Here is an 18,820-nt window from a genome sequence, read left to right as displayed (position 1 = left end):
TAGCCATAAGTAAAATCGCTGCTCATGCGCTGCCTCTGTCGGCAGCGCTGCCCGCAGCTGTTGTTGTTGTTGCTGCTTTGGTTCAACTTTGTGCTGCATACATACACGCATATAAACACGCATAGGTACGTGATGTAAATGTATGCTGTTAAAACTGAACATAAACATGTATTCTCATTTAATTTAATTAATTAATTAATTCATTCATTTTTTTTTAATAATTTAATTTTTTTTTTAATTTTTTTTTTTAATTTTTTTATTTTTTAATTTTTCTTTTTTGTGGAGAGTACAGGCTATTTTACTGTCGGGCTTGCTCGACTGTAGCGTTCTATCTTGTTATTTTATAGAAAAGTTTGAAGGGTATACGCACATCTTCCGCACAATCGAAGACAACATTTTATGTTATTTGGTTATTCATTGTTTGTTTTCGGTCTTGTTGTTGGCCCGCTGCGAAGATTTCTGCACCACTGTGGGCGTTTTATTTTTAACGCATTGCGATTATATAACTACACACACACACACACACACACATACACGTATATAGGGACGTGATTACTTTTCGTCAAATTGGATTGTGTAAGTGTAAGGAGAGTATTTGGCTTTATTGTTTGCGGTTGACACTCGATTTTTCGCAAAAGTGCCTGTGCGGTTAACCCAAATTGCAGATTGGAAAGTGATTTTAGCGATCATGATCATGATTATGATCATGATTATGAGCCTGATGTTGATGTTGATTGTCAGTGGACAGCAAGAAGACGGTGAGGTAAGGTCAGGGCTGTGCGTTGGTCCATTCGACGGGGCTGGACTGGCTTATACTTGTAATTTGGTTCGCTGCCCTGCTCTGCAGTCTCTTGTTGATATTTGCCTTTAAGCGTGTGCATGGATGAGGTCATGCGCAAAAAATCTCAATAGTCGTACGATTGATGCCAAAAAGGCGTTCAAGCGGCCTGCTCTGGCATTAAAACATTGAGCAAAATAAAGAGAGCAATAAAAATGCAAATAATTACACAGTACGGTGAAGAAAACAAACTCATTAAATGGGGCCGTCCCTCGCTCTGTGGTTGAATTTTTGGCAAACTGCACAGAGCACTCCCCCATGCAAATATCCATATCCATATATCTGCCCGTATTTACCGTACATACCCATGTAGTATGTGTGTGTGTGTGTGTGTGTGTGTGTGTGCATATCTTAATTATTGTCTTGTTCGGCAGTATAGTTTTTGTTATTTATTTTGCGCATGACTTTGTTTATGCGGCGTGAGCGCGCAAAGAATGACATACGAACCCTGAAATCCGTTGCAAACAAAAACGCAAAAGAAAATGCAAAATTTTATTTGCGCACATCAGCAATGTCGCCCCAAGCGAGATGGAAGCAATCTACCATGACAGTTCATGAAGGTTAAATTCTTCAGAAATGATTTGGCTGCCACTGCAGTCGCTGCTGCCTCTGCTGCTTTTTCTTCTTGTTTTCTTGTTTTTTCTTTTTCGTTTTTTTTTTTTAATTTGTTCTTTTTTATTGCCACTGCACTCTCAATGCGCTGAATGAATGCTCTCGTATTCTACTTTTGCACTAATTAAAATATACGCAAAGCTGTTTGAAATTTTTAGAGCATGTTACTTATTTTTCCTCTTTATTTTTTGCAGCGCTCGCTCGGGAGGCAAGCCATGAAATATTGTCACGCACACAACAAGACATCGAAGCAGAGACACTGAGGCACTAAGGCACACACACACACACAAAATGCAATTGCGTGTCTGTCAGGCGATGATAGGGGCGGGAGGTGGGGGGCGGACTGCTCGTCGTTTGTATAAATACATATTCTAATGAGCGCCGCCTGCGATTGCAAGGCGCTGCTTCCGCGCTCATTAGGCGCACAGATCGAGCACCCCCTCGTCTGGCCAACAGTTGCAGTCACAATACACTGAGAAAAAACAGGCTGTCTATAACAAGTTTTAAGTGTCTTGGCAACAATCCGATTAGCACGATCATCTTATTTTACTTGAATACTCACACGGATTGTCTGCGAGTTGAAAAAGTTAGGGAATAGAAAGATGCCTTCAACAAGCTAGATTAAAGTCTTTATGAATTGCCAACTTATTATCTAAAACTAATCCAAAATTACTTTCAATTGCCATTTTTTATAGACTTATTTAAAGAGAAATTAGCTCATAGATGTGGATTATTAATAATATCGGTAATATCGGTAGATTTTACTGCAATTTTCGCAAGGGAATACAATTTTTGATTTATTTGACACGAAGGCCACGCTGCTTATCAAGTAAAGTCATCCGTTTCTGGTCGAAAATGCCAAGCGAAATGATAAAAATTGGGATGAAAAAGGAATCTGCTAGGAATATATGTTTTACCCTCAAATTTGTCGAATTGCAAAAGATATTTTGCAATTCAAAAAAAGCTAAGATTTCTATAGAACAAGCAAGTTAATTCCTTCAAGAAACCTCCTTAGTTTACAATTAATGGCTTAATTGCCAATTGGGATGCAAACTATTGGCCTGCCTGGCCACTCAAATGTCACTTAATTATATAGAAATGGACGACAATGCCCAATTTTAATACCAGCATGAATTCGCGATACTTTTTCCAATGTAGCCACAATAGTTGCTGTCCGAAAATCCCCTGCTGCTGGCCATCTCGCCACTTTCTGTGCTGTGTGTATCTTTAAAGCGGAACACGGTGCTGGCGGAAAATTGTACTCGTAGTATTGGCCGTGCACATTTCCGTTGGGGCTTTATTTATGACTTTATTTTCAGACATTTACTCTTGATTATTTTGCAAATGAGCTCTAAATGTTGCCTACTATAGTTTGCAAGCAACGGGCTGTCACTCACGGCTGACGTCATTTCTGTTTATCTAATTAATTACGAATATTGTACAGCAAAGCTGTGGGGAGCACGTAGTGTAAGCTGATAGCAAGAACGTTACAAATATCGCATACAAAACAAAGCAACTCATTCACAATCGGAGCACTTCTGCCCGACCTTCGCCTTAAACAAGGCATTTGTTTATTGAGCCGATGAGTTGTTAAATGAAGGAAGTGCTTATCAGCACTGAAGTGCATTGCATTCCCACTACCATACGAGTATTCATCTAGTATATTTATAAATGATACTGCTATATAGGTATTCCAATTCTTTTTTAACCGATTTTTGTTTTCTACAATCTTCAAATTTGCTTTTCGTTGAATCATAGCGTCATTTTTGCGCTCGATGACCCAATGGCCAGTAATAAACAAAGTTTAATCAATATATTCACTCCCCGAATTCGTTGGGCACTATCAAACAACAAGTAGTTATCAGCCACAAAAGCCCACTCAACGATTTGACGGACAGCTGTAATCAACACTATGACGTATGCCCAAGCCCGCCTTGATAACAACTTATAAACACCGATGATTAATGGCATCGTTTGTGTTTATAAGTTGATATATGTACATATATAAAAATAATAAATGCTATAGGGGCATTAAAGGTAAGTATGTCTATGGGTATATCTTTGTCCCAAATGTAACTACAAGTTCATTCAACTATGAATTCATGGGAAAGTAGTTAGGGGCATAAGAACACAATGTATAAATAGCGCTCTGGGAAACACATTAGTTCTTGCAGCTATCTAGCGACCATCTACAATAAATACAAGTAGATGTAGAATAATAGTTGTACTATTCTTAGATGTCGTTCAATGACGTCAACACCAACTCGTACCTTTTGCCAAACTAAAAATTATTATTTCCCATCTTACTGCCTTAAAAGAAAATGGCTGCAGTCTCCGCAAACTCCCATTTCTTCTCCTCTCTCCACTCTGCTTTTAGTTTCTGAGGCAAAGTGGTTTTTTTGGCTTTCACCACTATGTCCAATTTAGAGATTGGATGCCCTTAGAACGCGCACAGAGTAATGAAAAATCGTCAGATATATAGTATTGACGTAAAAGAGACCACAAATTTGTATATAAGTTGGAATATGTGGAGGCGTTCTATCGGGCGGTACAGTTACGTCAGAAGGCTGGTGGTGGTCTGGTCCACGGCATGGTAATGGAAAACGCGTGCGCAAATAAAACTAGCGTATTGTTCAATATCAATACCGCCTGCTTGACCACAGTGCGTATACGCAATACGGCCCTAGGAAGCATGGGATGGGAGCAGAAGATGCAAATGGGCTGGCGCGCTAACTAACTAACTGACTGACTGACTGACTGACTAGCGAACACAAATGTGGCCGAAAATAGATCAAGCAGAAAAGAAAAGCGCAATTTCTGCGAATGAAACAAACACAGCCGACAACAAATGGAAAAGGCGCAGGGCGAAAACGAAATCGAAATCAAAAAAGAAAAAAGTACAGAACATTCAAGTGAACAAAATATTTTCGGACAGATCGCCCAAGCAGCGCCTTCATTAATACGTTCGCTTATTTTTCTTAAATAATCTTCACTCGTACGAGTACGAGTATAAGAATGTATTTTGATGTTGCAAAAGACTTAAGAAATTATGGCGCTTGTTTGGACAGAAATAAAAACAATAACAATATCAAGAAACAAAAACAAAAACAAAAACAATGCGAAAAGCGCCACAGCAACTAAAGATAAACAAAGTGGCTCGGTTCGGATGCGGGCTGCCGGCGACAAACACTTTCGCAACTTGTCAGGCATTAAACGTGCTAGAGGCGGCCCCTTCCGCGTCGCTGAGGCCCACAATTGCGCGATATGTATCTGCATATGTATCTGCCAGATATTGTATCTGGCCCGTCTACCAGTTTAGCGAAGTGCAGAGCGCAAAAATCGAACACACACATAACAAACGCACATATGTATGTACGAGTATACACACAGAAAGAAAATTCGGAAACAAATCCGCGCAGCCATTTCGAATTTCTAAAAATACACTCACCTTGAAAAAGTTTCTAAAATGTTCTTCAATATATTTGACTTGATTTTTCGTTTGCTCGACTCTTGATGACGAGCGTTTCGAGGCACCAGGCGATCTCTGTCTCTATCTCTATCTGTATCTGTATCTGTAGTTATAGCTGCTTGTCTCGCCGAGCGGTGGCAAAAGCTGATCGATGTGTACGAATTTTCTAGTTGCTGGGTCCAGACAATTATTGTTGTTGTTGCGTGCCAAAAAAAATATCTGTAATATTAGCCTGGCACCGTCCTTTTTTTTTTAGTTATTTAGTTGCTTCTTTTGTTTGCACACGATCTCGTTTCGTAAGCGGTTTTACCCTTCAAGCGGTACACACAAATTTTCACAAATTATAAACACACAAGCACTAGATTCGGGCTAAAAGAGAAGAAGGAGAAGAGATAGAGGGGAAGAGAGGGAGAGAGAGAGAGAGAGATTGAAAATTTCAATTAACTTGATTTATTATCATATGCTATTGCTTTTTTTTTTTGGTATTATTTGTACATATATTAAAAATTAATTGAAAACACAAATATTATTGTATAACAAGTTTGTGGCTCGTTGTCAGTTATCAGTTGCCCTTATTTGCTTTCTTTATTGCACACAATTAATTGACTTTTTATATGCACTTTGGCAAATACAACATGTGTATGTAGTATTAGTATTAGTGTGTGCGTGTGTGCGTGTGTGCGTGTGTGTATGTGTGATTTATGCTGCACATCTACATGCCAGTTGCATCTGTAGTATGTGCTCGTATGTCTGTATTTAAATATATATATATATATTTATACACACATTTGCTGCTGATTTCGTTAATTTATAGGTTTTGTTTCCTGTCCGATGTGCGTTTGCTAGTTCTTGGGCGACGTTAACTAAGCGACGATATTCTCTCAACTAAAGCAGAACCGAAACCAAAAAGTTCTATGGGAAAAGTTTCGAACAAAATCTTTTCAACCACATCGCGCGTCGCTGCCGACGTTCGGCGTTGACGTCGACGGTGACGTCGACGCCGAGGCTGCCGCTGGCGTTGGCGCGAGAGTCGCCTTCTTATTCGATGATATGGCGGCTATATAATCGTCAGTGGCTGTTTGGCGGTGTATTTTTGTATGGGCTAGCTACAGAACTGCAGAAACAGCTTTTGCCGCTCGTTGCCAATGTCTATCTGTCTGTCTACCCCCATCCCAACACCCAACCCCCCCCCCCCCCCACCACCTCTACCCTCACCCACCCGAAAACAACTGCCTCAGTCTCTGCCCCATGCTTGAATGTCTTTGTTGAAAATATATTTTGTTATTTTGCTAATTGTTTGTTTGTATTTTGTTTTCTGGCTCTGCACTGCCACTACTTGCCGTGGCTTTCTGGTATTTAGGCATCCGCATGCACCTACATACAAGTATATATGTATGTACATATGTATGTACGTATGTATATATGTATGTGTCTACATTAATGTGCATTAGCACTGGGCCTATTGTGTGTTTGTTTGAGGCTCATCGTTGCAGGTAATTCTGTGGCCATTTCCCGTATTCTGTTTTGTTTCAATGCAGTACAAGTATATAGAAGTATAACTGCATGTTAATCAGAAAGCCAGACTCTTCAGACAGAGAAGAATTTATGGAAAACAGACCCAATATTTTGATCAAAACACACTTGTGCTTCGTTCAATGAACTCTTATAGTTTGTACATAATTTTTCATTTCATTTTAATTGGAATGTTTTGCAAAAAACTGCTCCACTCAAAGGACTCAAAAGGATGCTCACAAAGAAAGCAACTCTGCCACCGATATGACACGTGTTGAGTGGGTCAAGCTGCGACTAGAATGCTATGATGATATGATTAGCCTATTGGGCAACCTGCAAGCAGAAGTTGTAACCACCCAGCCGAATAGACTTTTAATTACTTGGCGAAAAGGGGATGCGCTATATTTCATAATAAAATATACAAAGCAAAGTGTATTTTGGCGAATTTACTAAAGCATTGCAGGAGAGATAGCCCTGCTTGTTAGTTATATATTATTATTAAGTATATTAAAACAGGGCAGTAGTCATCTGGAAATCTTTCTTCTATTTTTTGTGCCTTGTAATAGCTGGGAAAGGCATATAATACTTAGTGAGAAATAAATGTAAGAAATAAAAGGATTTTCATCCTTTTTCCAGGGCTGTAATCATTATAGGATTTATTAAAAAAATTCCAAAATAATGATTATTTTTTAATTTTTATTCATTCACTACAAATTTAATAATGATTTTTGAGTGGTACTTTAAAAATTAGTCAATAAAATAGAACTTCTAAAATAATTATTATGCCTTGAGTTTTAATTTTTTGAACAAAAATAAAACTCAACCAGTTATTTTAACTGTGTCTTAAGGATTAAGAACAAATTTTATATATAACCTCAAGCACTAAGTCAAGGCGAACCTTTTTTATTAATTAATTTCTAATTATGAACTCATGAACTTGACATTCGTTTTAGGCATTTATAACCACATTTCTAACTTTTTGTTTACCTTTATAGAAGGCCCCTCCCTCTGGGTGTTGAAGTTTTCTTCAATTTATGCAATAAAAGATGTACATAAACATATGTAACCACCTGTACATGGGAACTCGCTACTCTGGCATTATAAATCTGTGGGACTACTTGTATAATTCTCAATACCAGAAATAATTTCCGACATTAAGAATGAAGCAATGCTCGGGGCTTTTGACAAATGTTATTAAAATGTTGCAATTGCAAAGTGGTTCTGTAAGGCAATAGTGTCTATTGGGCAACAACAATAGATAAGTGTTGTCCCAACAACAATAAAAACAACAGCCCTGACAGATGAAGAGGCAGCGGCAAGGTCACATCAAAGTATTTGAAGTATTGCGAGTGTTTTAAAAATTTGATTCATAAACAGTAAACTAGAGACTTGGCCCAGAAATGAGGCGTCTGTTGTTTAGTTAAAAAACAAAGTACATTGTTTTTATACACATACTTGTATGTATGTGCACACGAAGGGATAATTAATTAACTGAATAGTCGATAAGACGGATTGAACAAGAAAATAAAATAACATTTAAATATCTGTGTGTGTTCAAATAAATTGCACATACGAGTAAGCCTGCACATGTACGAACATTTTTCATGCCAATTCCCGCGAGCACAAAAAGTTAAGCGCATTACACATAACAGAGCAGAACAACAATAACACAAGAGCAATTTTATAAACTCAGCACTCAATATAAATGCCAAAAACAAAGTTCAGTTCTTAATTAAATCATGTTCATTGGAAAAACGAAAAACGCGGCACGAAATTTAATCAAATAACAAAATATTGTTCACCAAGCACAGCGAAAAATATTGTATCTATCAAAGTCAATCAAATGAAAAAATGCCAACCAAGAAGAACAATCGCGATACGATACCTAATTTTTGCCGAATAATACATATACATAGTGTGTATGTATATACTTGTATATACATATGTGTGTAGGTATTGCAATGTTCTTGTAAGAACCATGGGTTCTTTTTGCTTGCGTTTCCCAAAACTTTTTAGGAGCGCTCCATTTTGGCTTTGTCAGCAAAATTAAAAGCGAAGAATCCAAAAAAGTAAAAGAAATGACGAAAAACGAAAGACAACGGAGAAGGGGAAAACGGGACCCTCAACACTGACGACTGACGACAGCAATTAAAATCTTAAATGTTGCAGATAAGCAGATAATTAAGGCAACACCGTGGCCGTCTTTTATGCGATTTTCAGTTCCAGTTAACTGCGTCAAAGATGACAAACGGTTCGGTTCGGTTCGGTTATGGTTATGGTTAGGGTTATGCAATTTTGTGGCTCTTAATTGTTTTAATTTGGTGGAATGCCTGCAGGTCTGCGAGCACTTTTGCTTTTAAATGCCAACGCATATGCAAATTCCGCGTAAGTAAGTATCTTGTTGTTACGTCAAGTTTTATTCAATTTATTAAGAAGAAATAAACACACACACACACATACAGATGTATACATTTTTTGGAAGCTGCGCGCTGACTCAACTGACTGGCCAACGGCCAGCACTCAATTGTCCGAGTATGTCTGACCACGGCCCTTATGAATCATTGAATCGTAGTCCCGCGCGCGCTCAACCTCCCATTTAATAAAACCGGCTTTTTCGCCACAATTATAACGCCCCAACAAAACTGGGCCTAAATGCAAGCAACTACACTACACAGTCAACACTCACAATGGAAAATGCGTTGTTTTAATTTGCACCCAATCGGCTGGGAAGTTGGACTCGCGCTACGAGTATGGTACTGAAAAATACGTATTATTGTTCTCTCGATATGCTGGCCTGGTACTGCGACTGCGACTGCGAGTGAGACTGAGAAGCGAGACAACCGCGCGCGATCGCTGCGTTCGAACGAATGAAGGCGAAAATTGAAGATCGGCGTTGAAGTTGGTGCCAAGTGCCAAGCCAGTCAGAGCCCAGACACACACTCACACACACACACACACGAGTACACCCTAACGTACCCATGTACGTGTGTGTATGTATGTATGTATGTGTGCATTGCTATAAGTGTGGATATTTATGTTTGTATCGGCATGCCACTTGCACGCGCTCTCACACGCTCCGTGCAACAAATCAACAGGTAACCGAAAGGTGTACGCTCATGTCTCTGTGTATTCATATGTACGAATACGTGTATGTATGTGTGTGTGTGTGTGTGTGTTTGTGAGTCAGACGCATCTTTGGCTGTGTTTGTGTGCGTTTGGCGGCTGATAAGATAAAAACGAAAACACAAACAAACCAGCTACAGCGGCAACAACAACAAGAAGTGTCTGTGTGTGTCTGTTCTATGAAGTAATTTTTTGCGCATTTTTATTATTGTTGCTCGCCAGTCATTTTGGGGCCATGTTCGTCGAAAATTGCTCACGCTTTCTCCCTAAAGTGTTGCCATTATTATTCTAATTTTCTGCTCCCAATCACATGCAAACAAAACAAAAAATTTGTTCGTTTTCTGACGCCGTGACAATAACAAAAAAAAAAAAACAAAAAAAAAAAACAAATAAGCACAACAAAAAAATAATAATGAAGAAAAAGCAGAAATAAAAAGTAAAAAGTGCAACAACACAGATGTATTCTATATTTAGGTTGCATGCCACACCAAACTGGTTCCTCCAGTTTCCTGATAATCTGGGTGACGGCTACAACCAAAACAGCAACAACAACAGCAATCACAGCAAGTTTGATTCTTGCCGGACTGAGTTTTGCAAAATTTTTGAAGCTGGCTGATTTTCCTTCTTTTTTTTTTAAGCCCAAAAACAAATCGGCCCAATAGCAGTTGGCCACAAAACCGGTTGCTAGCCCTTTTCGCAACACAGACACCACAACACATGCCCGTGCAATGACCAATGAGTCGAAGTACGAGTAACTAGCAGCGCCTTGATTCTCCAACCAACGAAATACATTTAATAACTGTATCCAACTCACCTGCATTTGTGTTTTCTAACTACACACTGATTTCTCAATATTTATTCTATATACATATGTATACATATGTATATCTGTTTAGACATATATGCATTTTATATACTGCTGGAATATCCATATTAGAGACAAACTGAAACTAAAACTCGTTTTATTAAAAATGTTAAACAAAAACTCATTCTCTAATTTAAACATCGTTATGTTTTCAATTATTCGAATTATTCGGAATAGTATTAACGGTTTGTTTGTTTCTTGTTGGTTTTTATAAATAAATAGTTTTTAAAATTCGAAAAAGTATCTGTGAACTGCTGTAGATAATAGCTATAATTATTTTTCGGAAGGTTTCAGAAATTGTGGATGAAATACGTTTAATTATTAACTTTTTCAACAATAAAAACATACTGCAAGTCTACTTATATTTATTTATTATAGTCATTTGTATTTCCCGCATTATCAATTTTTTGGGTAAACAAAGTAAACTTTTCACAGTTGCTCTCTTATCAGTCGTTCTTCGTTATGCTAGTCACAGTAAGCTCGCTACGTCCCACCTTTTTGTCTCAGTGGGGAGGTTTCCCACGCCATTACATAATTGCCACAAAAAATTGCAAATGTCCTTCAGAACTATATACTAGAGATCATTTGCAGACTAAGAAAAATATCGTTAAGAGCGAGTTTGCATTATTAAATATTCAAATGTATATATTCGCCCTCTAGTTGTCAATTCAGCCAAGGTTTTGTATCACCCAAAAGTATGCTACATAATTTCATCACCTGTCTACCATACCATAGACAATCACCAATAACAATATGGTGAAATTTGGCTATCAGTTGAGTACCACATACAAGAACCATTTATGGTATGTGTTAATTCACCAAATGGCGTGAAAGAAATTCACCATGCAACGTTCGTTTTATCTCAGCTTTCAACTATAACCGATAGATGTCGCAGTTATGTGTTTTGGAGTGGCAGCCCTGGTTGCCCGGTTAGATGTTAGTGGCAGTTTTAGATAACGGCTGGACGTGTATTTCATCCGAAGCCAACCGAAAAATATCAGAGTGCAGCCAACTCATGTTGAGAGTAAACATTGCATGCAAGCAAGCGAGCGCATCACTCGATATAATTGATAAATTCATATGTTCTACCAAATAAAAGTGTATCTTGTGTTAACGAACCAATAAATAGCAAGCCCAAACGTCCACAGTGTCCTGGCGCACCTATCGGCCATCGCTGGAACTTCGACGATGCCAGCCATACGAAGTATAGAGTATTTATGATTTGTTTGGCTGGCTTGACTGGCAACTGCATCTTAGTTAATTATCGTAATATTGCACCTTATTCTGTTTTTACACGGTAGATTCGTTCCAGAAACAGCCGTGTAAAAAAATACATTGATCATATGCAAAAATAGATGATTGATTCCTTATCTCTAAAGAAATATATATGCAATTTTTTAATTTTCAAACCGTGTTATATCAAAACCGAGTTATATCAAGACCGTGTAAAAACAGAATTGGGTGTATATGTATTTATAAAAGCTAGTTATACAGTGACTAGTATCATAATATATATAATATTATTTTCCATTATGATTAAAAAAAAGTGTATTTAATAGATTACTTTTAACTAATATTAAATTGTTTCATTAGGCACTTTTAGGTTAGCTTTTGTAACTGTAACTTATATACCCTTTTTAATAGCATATACGAGCAAATAAAAATTAACTGCCCACAAAGTATTCATCCAACGACTTTTATTTACATTATCATTATATCGGATGAGTTATGTACATTAAAGAAATCTGCGTCCCTATAGTTCACCTGTAATTCGAAATGATTCCTAGTTTTTGGGCTAGAAAAAAGGCAAATTTGTCCAAAAAGAAGCTTGCAATATAGTATTTAATGCGCGCCTTATTGAACGGCGTTTGTTGTTCCGCCGCTTTTATGTACATATATATAAAACAAGTCAGTGATCGGGTCACGTACACGCTTCAGGCGTCAGTGGCATGAACATTTTACCGTTGTCGCAACCAAATCTCTCGTACGGCCGTTCCACCACAACTTTATCGATTTCCAGCAGAATCGCGGTGATTTCGTTGATCTTGTACGACATTTTCATGCATTAAATTAATTGCTTTTGGCAAAGAAAACATTACAAATTTAGCTCACGATCGCAACGAGCAGCCATGCCCAGCCCACAAATGGAAATGACCAAAGAAAATGCCAAAAACTACAGAGTTAGCCACTTTGCCGGTGTGAATTGAGTGATTAGGCGCCGGCATTGCCAGCGGCTTCGGCACAGTGGTCAGTGGTCAGCGGTCAGTGTCAATTGATATTTGGACGACGACTTGGCAGTGGGCGTTGGGCGGTAACAGCCGTATGTTTATTCATAGATTAGCGAAAAACAAATGCCATTTGTGGCCAACATTTGACGGCTGTTTTGCGCGTGAAAACTATAAGGAAACTTGCTGATAGTCGTACATACAGGGTGCGCCATCTTTTATGTCGGTATGTAAACATTGAATATCTTTGAAAATAAACAACCGATTTTCAAGTATGAGATATTTTTATTTAATTTGGTTCTGTACAATTTCTTGAACTGAGGTTTTCAACACTGGTCTACTCAAGTCAATCGGTTCACTAATGAAAAAGGTATTCAATATTTAAATACCGACATAAAAGATGGCGCACCCTGTACATACATACATACATACGAGTATGTACATGTTATAGATACCTTATGTACGGTACGGTTATACCGTATGTATGCATGTATGTTGCTATGTTTATGTCAAATATTTAGCTCTCTTGACTTATTTTAGTCTGCTTTTATTGCAATTCGATTGATTTAAAATTAGTTTTTGTCGTATTTGTCAAAGCTAATTGAAAATGCATTTTGACGCATTTGGCCGCCTGAACTTTAATTAATTTGACAAGTTAATTTATTTGGCGACGCAACGTGACCGGCATTTTAATCCAGCACCTGACAACACCAACAACCTGCAACAACAAGGACAGCCCTATGCGTTGCTAAGAGCAACAGAACACACAGAACAAACAAAAAAGCCCAAACAAGAGGAAAAGTTTTTCCTCAACCAACTCCAACCTAACGACCAAATCCAACCTAACGTGACCCACACGCATCGAGCTCAATGTACGAGGCAGGCACTGAGCAGATATACTGCAACGGCACAGTGATAAAGCTGCCCACACTGGCGGTTGTTAAAGCAGGTGCATTGTGGAATAGAGAATAATCCCTCAATGGGCCAAATGAAACTTTTCGTTCCTCTTCTCCACAAGTAGCACCCGAAATGCCGGCCGATGCCAACATTGATTGGCTCCTCCACATCTATTTTACGCGTCGCGACTTCGCCCGCTGCCGCCGCATCATCGAGCGCGAATTGAACCGCCATTTGAATCCGGAGTACCTGTACTTCGTTCAGGTGAGTGGTGCTGGCATCGACGCACCAACTCATTTAGTCGCCGCAAATAATTTCCAAGTGATTGGCTATTTCTTTTATTTGGTTTTTGTTGTTTTTTTTTTTTATTTCTTTTCGGTCGCCTCAGGGTTTAATTGACCGCGAAGAGGGCAATAACGTGGAGGCGCTGCGCAACCTGCAAAAGGCTGTCGAACTCAACTCGAAGAACATTGAAGCGTACAAAGAAATCGGACGCACCCTGTAAGGCAATTAGACTTGTATCGATTTTGCCATCAATGCCATTAACACTCCACACTTCACTCCCCATACTATATACCATGCTTGGACCTCCTCAGCTACAACATGGGCCGCTTCACCCAAGCCCTGGGCGTTTTTCGCGAGGCTGAGCAGCTCACACCACGCAAGGATCACGAAATCTATCACTACCTAGGCGAGCTACTCTATCGCGCAGCGACTGCCCAAAACCAATTGGAGTTGGCTCGTCAGCAACAGATAGAAGCGACCTCATACTTCGAGCTGGCCGTGCAAACGGGTAGGAAGCAGGAGAGCTTTATACGCCTGGCGGAGCTCTATCGGAAGGAGAAAGAGTATCAGAAGGCCATCGATGTTCTGGAGAACTGTTTGCAGTGCGTCTGTGAAAAGCCTAGTGTGTGACATATTTGCCAAGCAATAATATGTGCCTACTTGCAGACTAACGCCCGAAAATGTACACGTCTTGGCCGAAATAGGCGTTTTGTATTTGAAAATCAACGAAACGCAAAAGGCGCTCGACAGACTCTCGGAAGTTGTCAACATTGAGCGCAGCAGCCCGAAGGTCTCATTGGCCTTTGGAGCCATTTTACAGGTAAACAGTACGCATTATATTTGTGTAAACAGCCGCCCACTCAAATATGACCCGCCCATGGAGTTGATAAAAGCTAAATAAGTTTACGAAGTCAGGGAAGCAATCAATCAATTAATTTTTGAGCAGTTTTTTGAAAATTAAATATGTTTAGGTAATCTAAAGGGTGATGGAGGACAAAGAAATAATGTTCCAAAGGCATGGTTGAATAACTGAGCACCAATTCAAAGAGCCTTTTCATAAAACTAGAAATCCCCATTTGGGGGACCTAATTACTTAGCAGCCAAACTATTTACAAGGAGTTGTGTATGTGTTCATTTTATTCTATGAATTCTCATTAAAAATTTCAATTGGAATATTAAACTGAACACACATTGTTAGATTATCGGGCAAAGCCATTTTTAAATAAGTAACGCTGGTAAGGCAAAGCCCATAAAGAAAATCGATATGATGAGTCAATGTTTACAAGGAAAACCCAAATTTTTTGTTCACCTTCTAATGTATAATATTTGTTTGTATGTATAAAGTTTCCTAGAAAAAAGCACCAACGTCTGTCTGTTGCTTCAGAAATGTATTAAAGCAGCCCCACTTGTATTCTTTTAATTCTTTAGGGATATTATTTTGGGCATCAACGTATTTCAATAATTTTTAATTTAATATTATTTTGCAAACTCTGTCTGTTGCTGCAGAAATGTATTAACGGGCTGCGTTCTTTAGGCTTGTAAACTCTAGGAAATTATTTTGGCTATCAACGTATTTCAATCATTTTAAATCTAAGATAATTTTGCGATCTTATAGTCACGCAACGATGTGGATGGGGCTCTAAGCAAATACAGCGAAATTGCAGATGCAGATACAAATGCTTCACCGGAAATTGCTGAGCTATGGAACAATATTGGCTTGTGTTTTTTCAAAAAACAAAAATTCATTGTGGTTCGTTGTCGTACTGAGAAAAACAGCTAAACAATTGGTTGGTTAATGAATATTGATTTCCAGGCTGTTTCCTCGCTGCGCAAATCCGTTTGGCTCTCGCCCCTCAACTACAATGCCCTCTACAACTTGAGCCTGATTTATATTACTTGTAAGTATTTCCTTATTTACTTAATACTTAATTATGCTCTGAAACGCCGAACGCCCACTCTCAGTGGCATTAGCCAAAAAGCGAATATCTCAAAAGATACATAAGTAGGCTTTATTTAAATAAAGACTTGGCGCAGTGGCTCTTTAGAATTTTAATTTTAAATTTATTTGCTACACAGGACAAGCAATTATGGTTATTAATTATCTGTGTTCTTTACACAGGATTTTTCAAAAATTTCAATCTTGTAAGACCTTCTAAGCATTTGAGTAGGCAGTAAATACATTTCCTCATGCTTATTATTAAGAAAACAAAAGCCAATTTAAAAATTTAAGGAAATTAGAAGCAGCGCTTTTAATTTCTTAAAGTCAAAACAATCCGGCTTATGCTAGACTAATTGGAGGAAAAATGGCTGCTTCAGTGACTCCAAAACGTCAGGTTTCTCAGTTTCAGTTTTGTCTTTCAGTCTTCTTGCAGCTACACCCCTTTTCCTATTTACCAGGAAGTTGTGTATAATATATAAATTTTTTTGATATCTAGACTTGAAATGAGTATCAGCATTGGTCGGGACAAATCGTTATTCCTCCAGGGGCAACTACTTAAGCATGTACCCTACTGCCAAACACTATCTTATCTTTCATTAGAAATCATCTTTTGTACTTATTTAACATGATAACTATCCCTAAGCCACAAGTGACGTTATCTATCTATGAATATTCTCATTATATAATTTGGTTCGCACTTCTACCAAAATAAACATGGTTCTAATGCTACAACACTTTCTAAATCATATTGTTCATTTTTTTTTTTTGATACATACATACTTGTATTATATGTATGTGTGCTTTAAAAAGAAGCCTCTGAAGAAGCCGACTGACATGTGAGCTACCTTTCTTCATTCTTCCACAAACAAAATACCCTTACACTATACAAAAAAATAGAAGAGAAACAATTATCTATAGTATAAGAAGTGATGGTTCCGATTTCAACCCAAATATTACACATCCCTTCAAGTGCATAATTTTCTTCAGGATTCCAGAAAAAATGACGAAATTTCAGAATGCTTTTAAAAAACTTTCGGGATAGACACCGAAGGCCTACAAATATTATTTTAATTTATGCTTTTGTTTACTGTTAAGACATAAAGAGCGACAAGTGTGCACAATAAATAATAATAAATTGCGTATTATAAAGTGTCGGCGAAAAGGCACATTTCCTTCATTTTACGACTTGGCGCCATCGCGAACACAAGAGAACAGCGGGGCGTGCATCTGTTGTAGGCACGAGGAGGCGGAGGTGGAGTTAATGCTGGGGTGGAGGCACTTTTTGTTATTTTTTCTATTGTTTGAGTTTTGTTTTTGGATGGGGTGGGGGTTGGGTTTCCAACCAAATTTTTCCACCTTATGTACACTTTTTATATTAGAGCGTTTGCCTATTCTGTTTTCCATCTCCACTACTGGCCATTCCCAAAAACTGTAGCAGAACAATATGCCAGCGCCTTTCACACGCTGGCAGCAGCCATAAACCTGCGCAAGGACAATGCGGAATGCTACATGCTGCTTGGCTGTAAGTAGGATAAATATTATTACGCCAACCGACCTTGGATGAAGTTCATAGTGCGTCTAACCACTCATACCTACTAATCTATGTACGCAGTGTGTTTGAGGAAACTGGAGGATGTGGATAATGCGTTTGTTGCATTGGAGCGTGCCTGCAACATAGCCAATGCCCATCAGAGTGCCGGACGTAATCCGTTGGTTTATTTGAATTTTGCCCTCTTCTGCTATGAAATGGGACGCTTGGCCTTGGCAGCGGAACAGTACAATCGGTTCCTTAGCAACTCCCAGGACCTGTTGCTGCCCACTGAAGTAAGTCGTGCGCAATGCCATCACTCGCAATGGCTCTATGTTGTGGCCCATTAGCTCGGTGTCACAGAATTCGAATTCATTAGTTCCATAAGTAATTGGAAGATATCAGGCCATAGTGTTCGATTTCAATTTCCCACGAATATGCAGTCATTTGCAGCAACCAACTGCAGTGTTTAATGAGTTTTTATCCAACAGCTAAAGTTTCAAGCCACGAAATTGAAATCTTTGCTGCGCATTTCAAGTACAACCAACGGCATTTTGTGTTCCAATCATCCTGATGGATTGGAGAATGGTGCAGCCACAGAACTGAATAATTCCGCAGAACAATCGGAGATGGCCATCAGCTCGGAACTGCCACTGGAGGTGAACGCAGTGGTCAGTCATAACGAAATGTAAATGTGTAATTGTATTTAATTCCATTAGAAGGTTGTTCATTAAAAAGCAAGACGCTTAAACTCACATGTAACATTTATTTCAACTTTGTTTTTCTTTTCAACGCGCAATCCATATACGAGTAAAAGAGTTGTTTAGATTTTTTTTTTTTTTTTTTTTTTGTGCTCGAGCCTCCAAGTGGCTTACAAATGTAAAGTGTATATGTAATTAAAGTAAAGTATGCTTAAGTCTATCTTTGATTTATCTTAGTCATACACAATCGGTTTACTCAATGGATACATAATGTGAATGCAACACATTATATATTTCTACATGGTGCTTTTTACAATGTTTGCGGAGCAAGAAAACAACCAGCCTAAGGGGCTCTTTAGGCTCATCGTCTTCTTGACCAGCTTGCAGCTTTGTACAACTTCATTTATTCATTTACCACATTTCTATTTTATGTAATTAATTTACTGAATTTACAAATGGAAAATGCATTAATCATTCTGCAAAATCGAACAAGTTAAAACTTGTTAAGCATACCTGCATATGTATTTGTAAGCACATCGACAATAATAGCCATGAAGCCGTTTTTAGGGAATTACTCTTAACTATAAATAACTGACTTTCAGCTTGTTTAAAATTTACTGTTCGGTTTGGTTGAACTTAAGCCTAAATCTGTTCAAAACACAATTTAATCTGAAGTATACATTAATGGTTTTTCTTAGCTTGTAGTTAAAACTTGGAAATTTTCTAAATCCAAATACATTATTCTCAAAGCATTACAATACTAAATGAAAATGGCACTTGCTTGAATTTTGTTTTCCGCACGCGACAGAAAAATCAGCCGAAAGCA

General features: G+C 38.3%; 2 protein-coding genes across 18 annotated transcripts in view; one reads left to right on the top strand and one right to left on the bottom strand.

The window, feature by feature from the left end:
- Window positions 1-9,262, bottom strand: part of LOC115627286 (PDZ and LIM domain protein Zasp) — a 74,954-nt gene extending 65,692 nt beyond the window's left edge. For 15 of the 17 annotated variants that reach the window (XM_030522921.1, XM_030522987.1, XM_030523019.1 and 12 more), the window contains exons 1-2: window positions 5,706-5,843; window positions 4,899-5,288 (exon numbers count right to left, since the gene is read on the bottom strand). The gene's annotated coding sequence lies outside the window, so the exon portion shown is untranslated. Of the gene's footprint in view, window positions 1-4,898; window positions 5,289-5,705; window positions 5,844-9,117 lie in introns of those variants that run through there. The other 2 variants (XM_030522928.1, XM_030522937.1) reach the window with 2 other exon arrangements.
- A 4,252-nt stretch (window positions 9,263-13,514) lies between these two features.
- LOC115619976 (Bardet-Biedl syndrome 4 protein homolog) lies at window positions 13,515-17,985 on the top strand. Its single transcript, XM_030513011.1, has 10 exons — window positions 13,515-13,593; window positions 13,666-13,805; window positions 13,930-14,042; window positions 14,138-14,428; window positions 14,493-14,646; window positions 15,442-15,576; window positions 15,640-15,724; window positions 17,201-17,287; window positions 17,378-17,589; window positions 17,785-17,985. Exons 1-10 carry the CDS (start codon window positions 13,515-13,517, stop codon window positions 17,983-17,985), a joined length of 1,497 nt encoding a protein of 498 aa, XP_030368871.1.
- Window positions 17,986-18,820: the final 835 nt, after the last annotated feature.

The sequence above is a fragment of the Scaptodrosophila lebanonensis genome, unplaced genomic scaffold (assembly GCF_003285725.1).
Source record: "Scaptodrosophila lebanonensis strain 11010-0011.00,11010-0021.00 unplaced genomic scaffold, SlebRS2 tig00000001-arrow-pilon, whole genome shotgun sequence".
NCBI lineage: Eukaryota > Metazoa > Arthropoda > Insecta > Diptera > Drosophilidae > Scaptodrosophila > Scaptodrosophila lebanonensis.
Note: the sequence above shows the minus strand (reverse complement) of the source record. Positions and strands in the feature narration are given on the sequence as shown.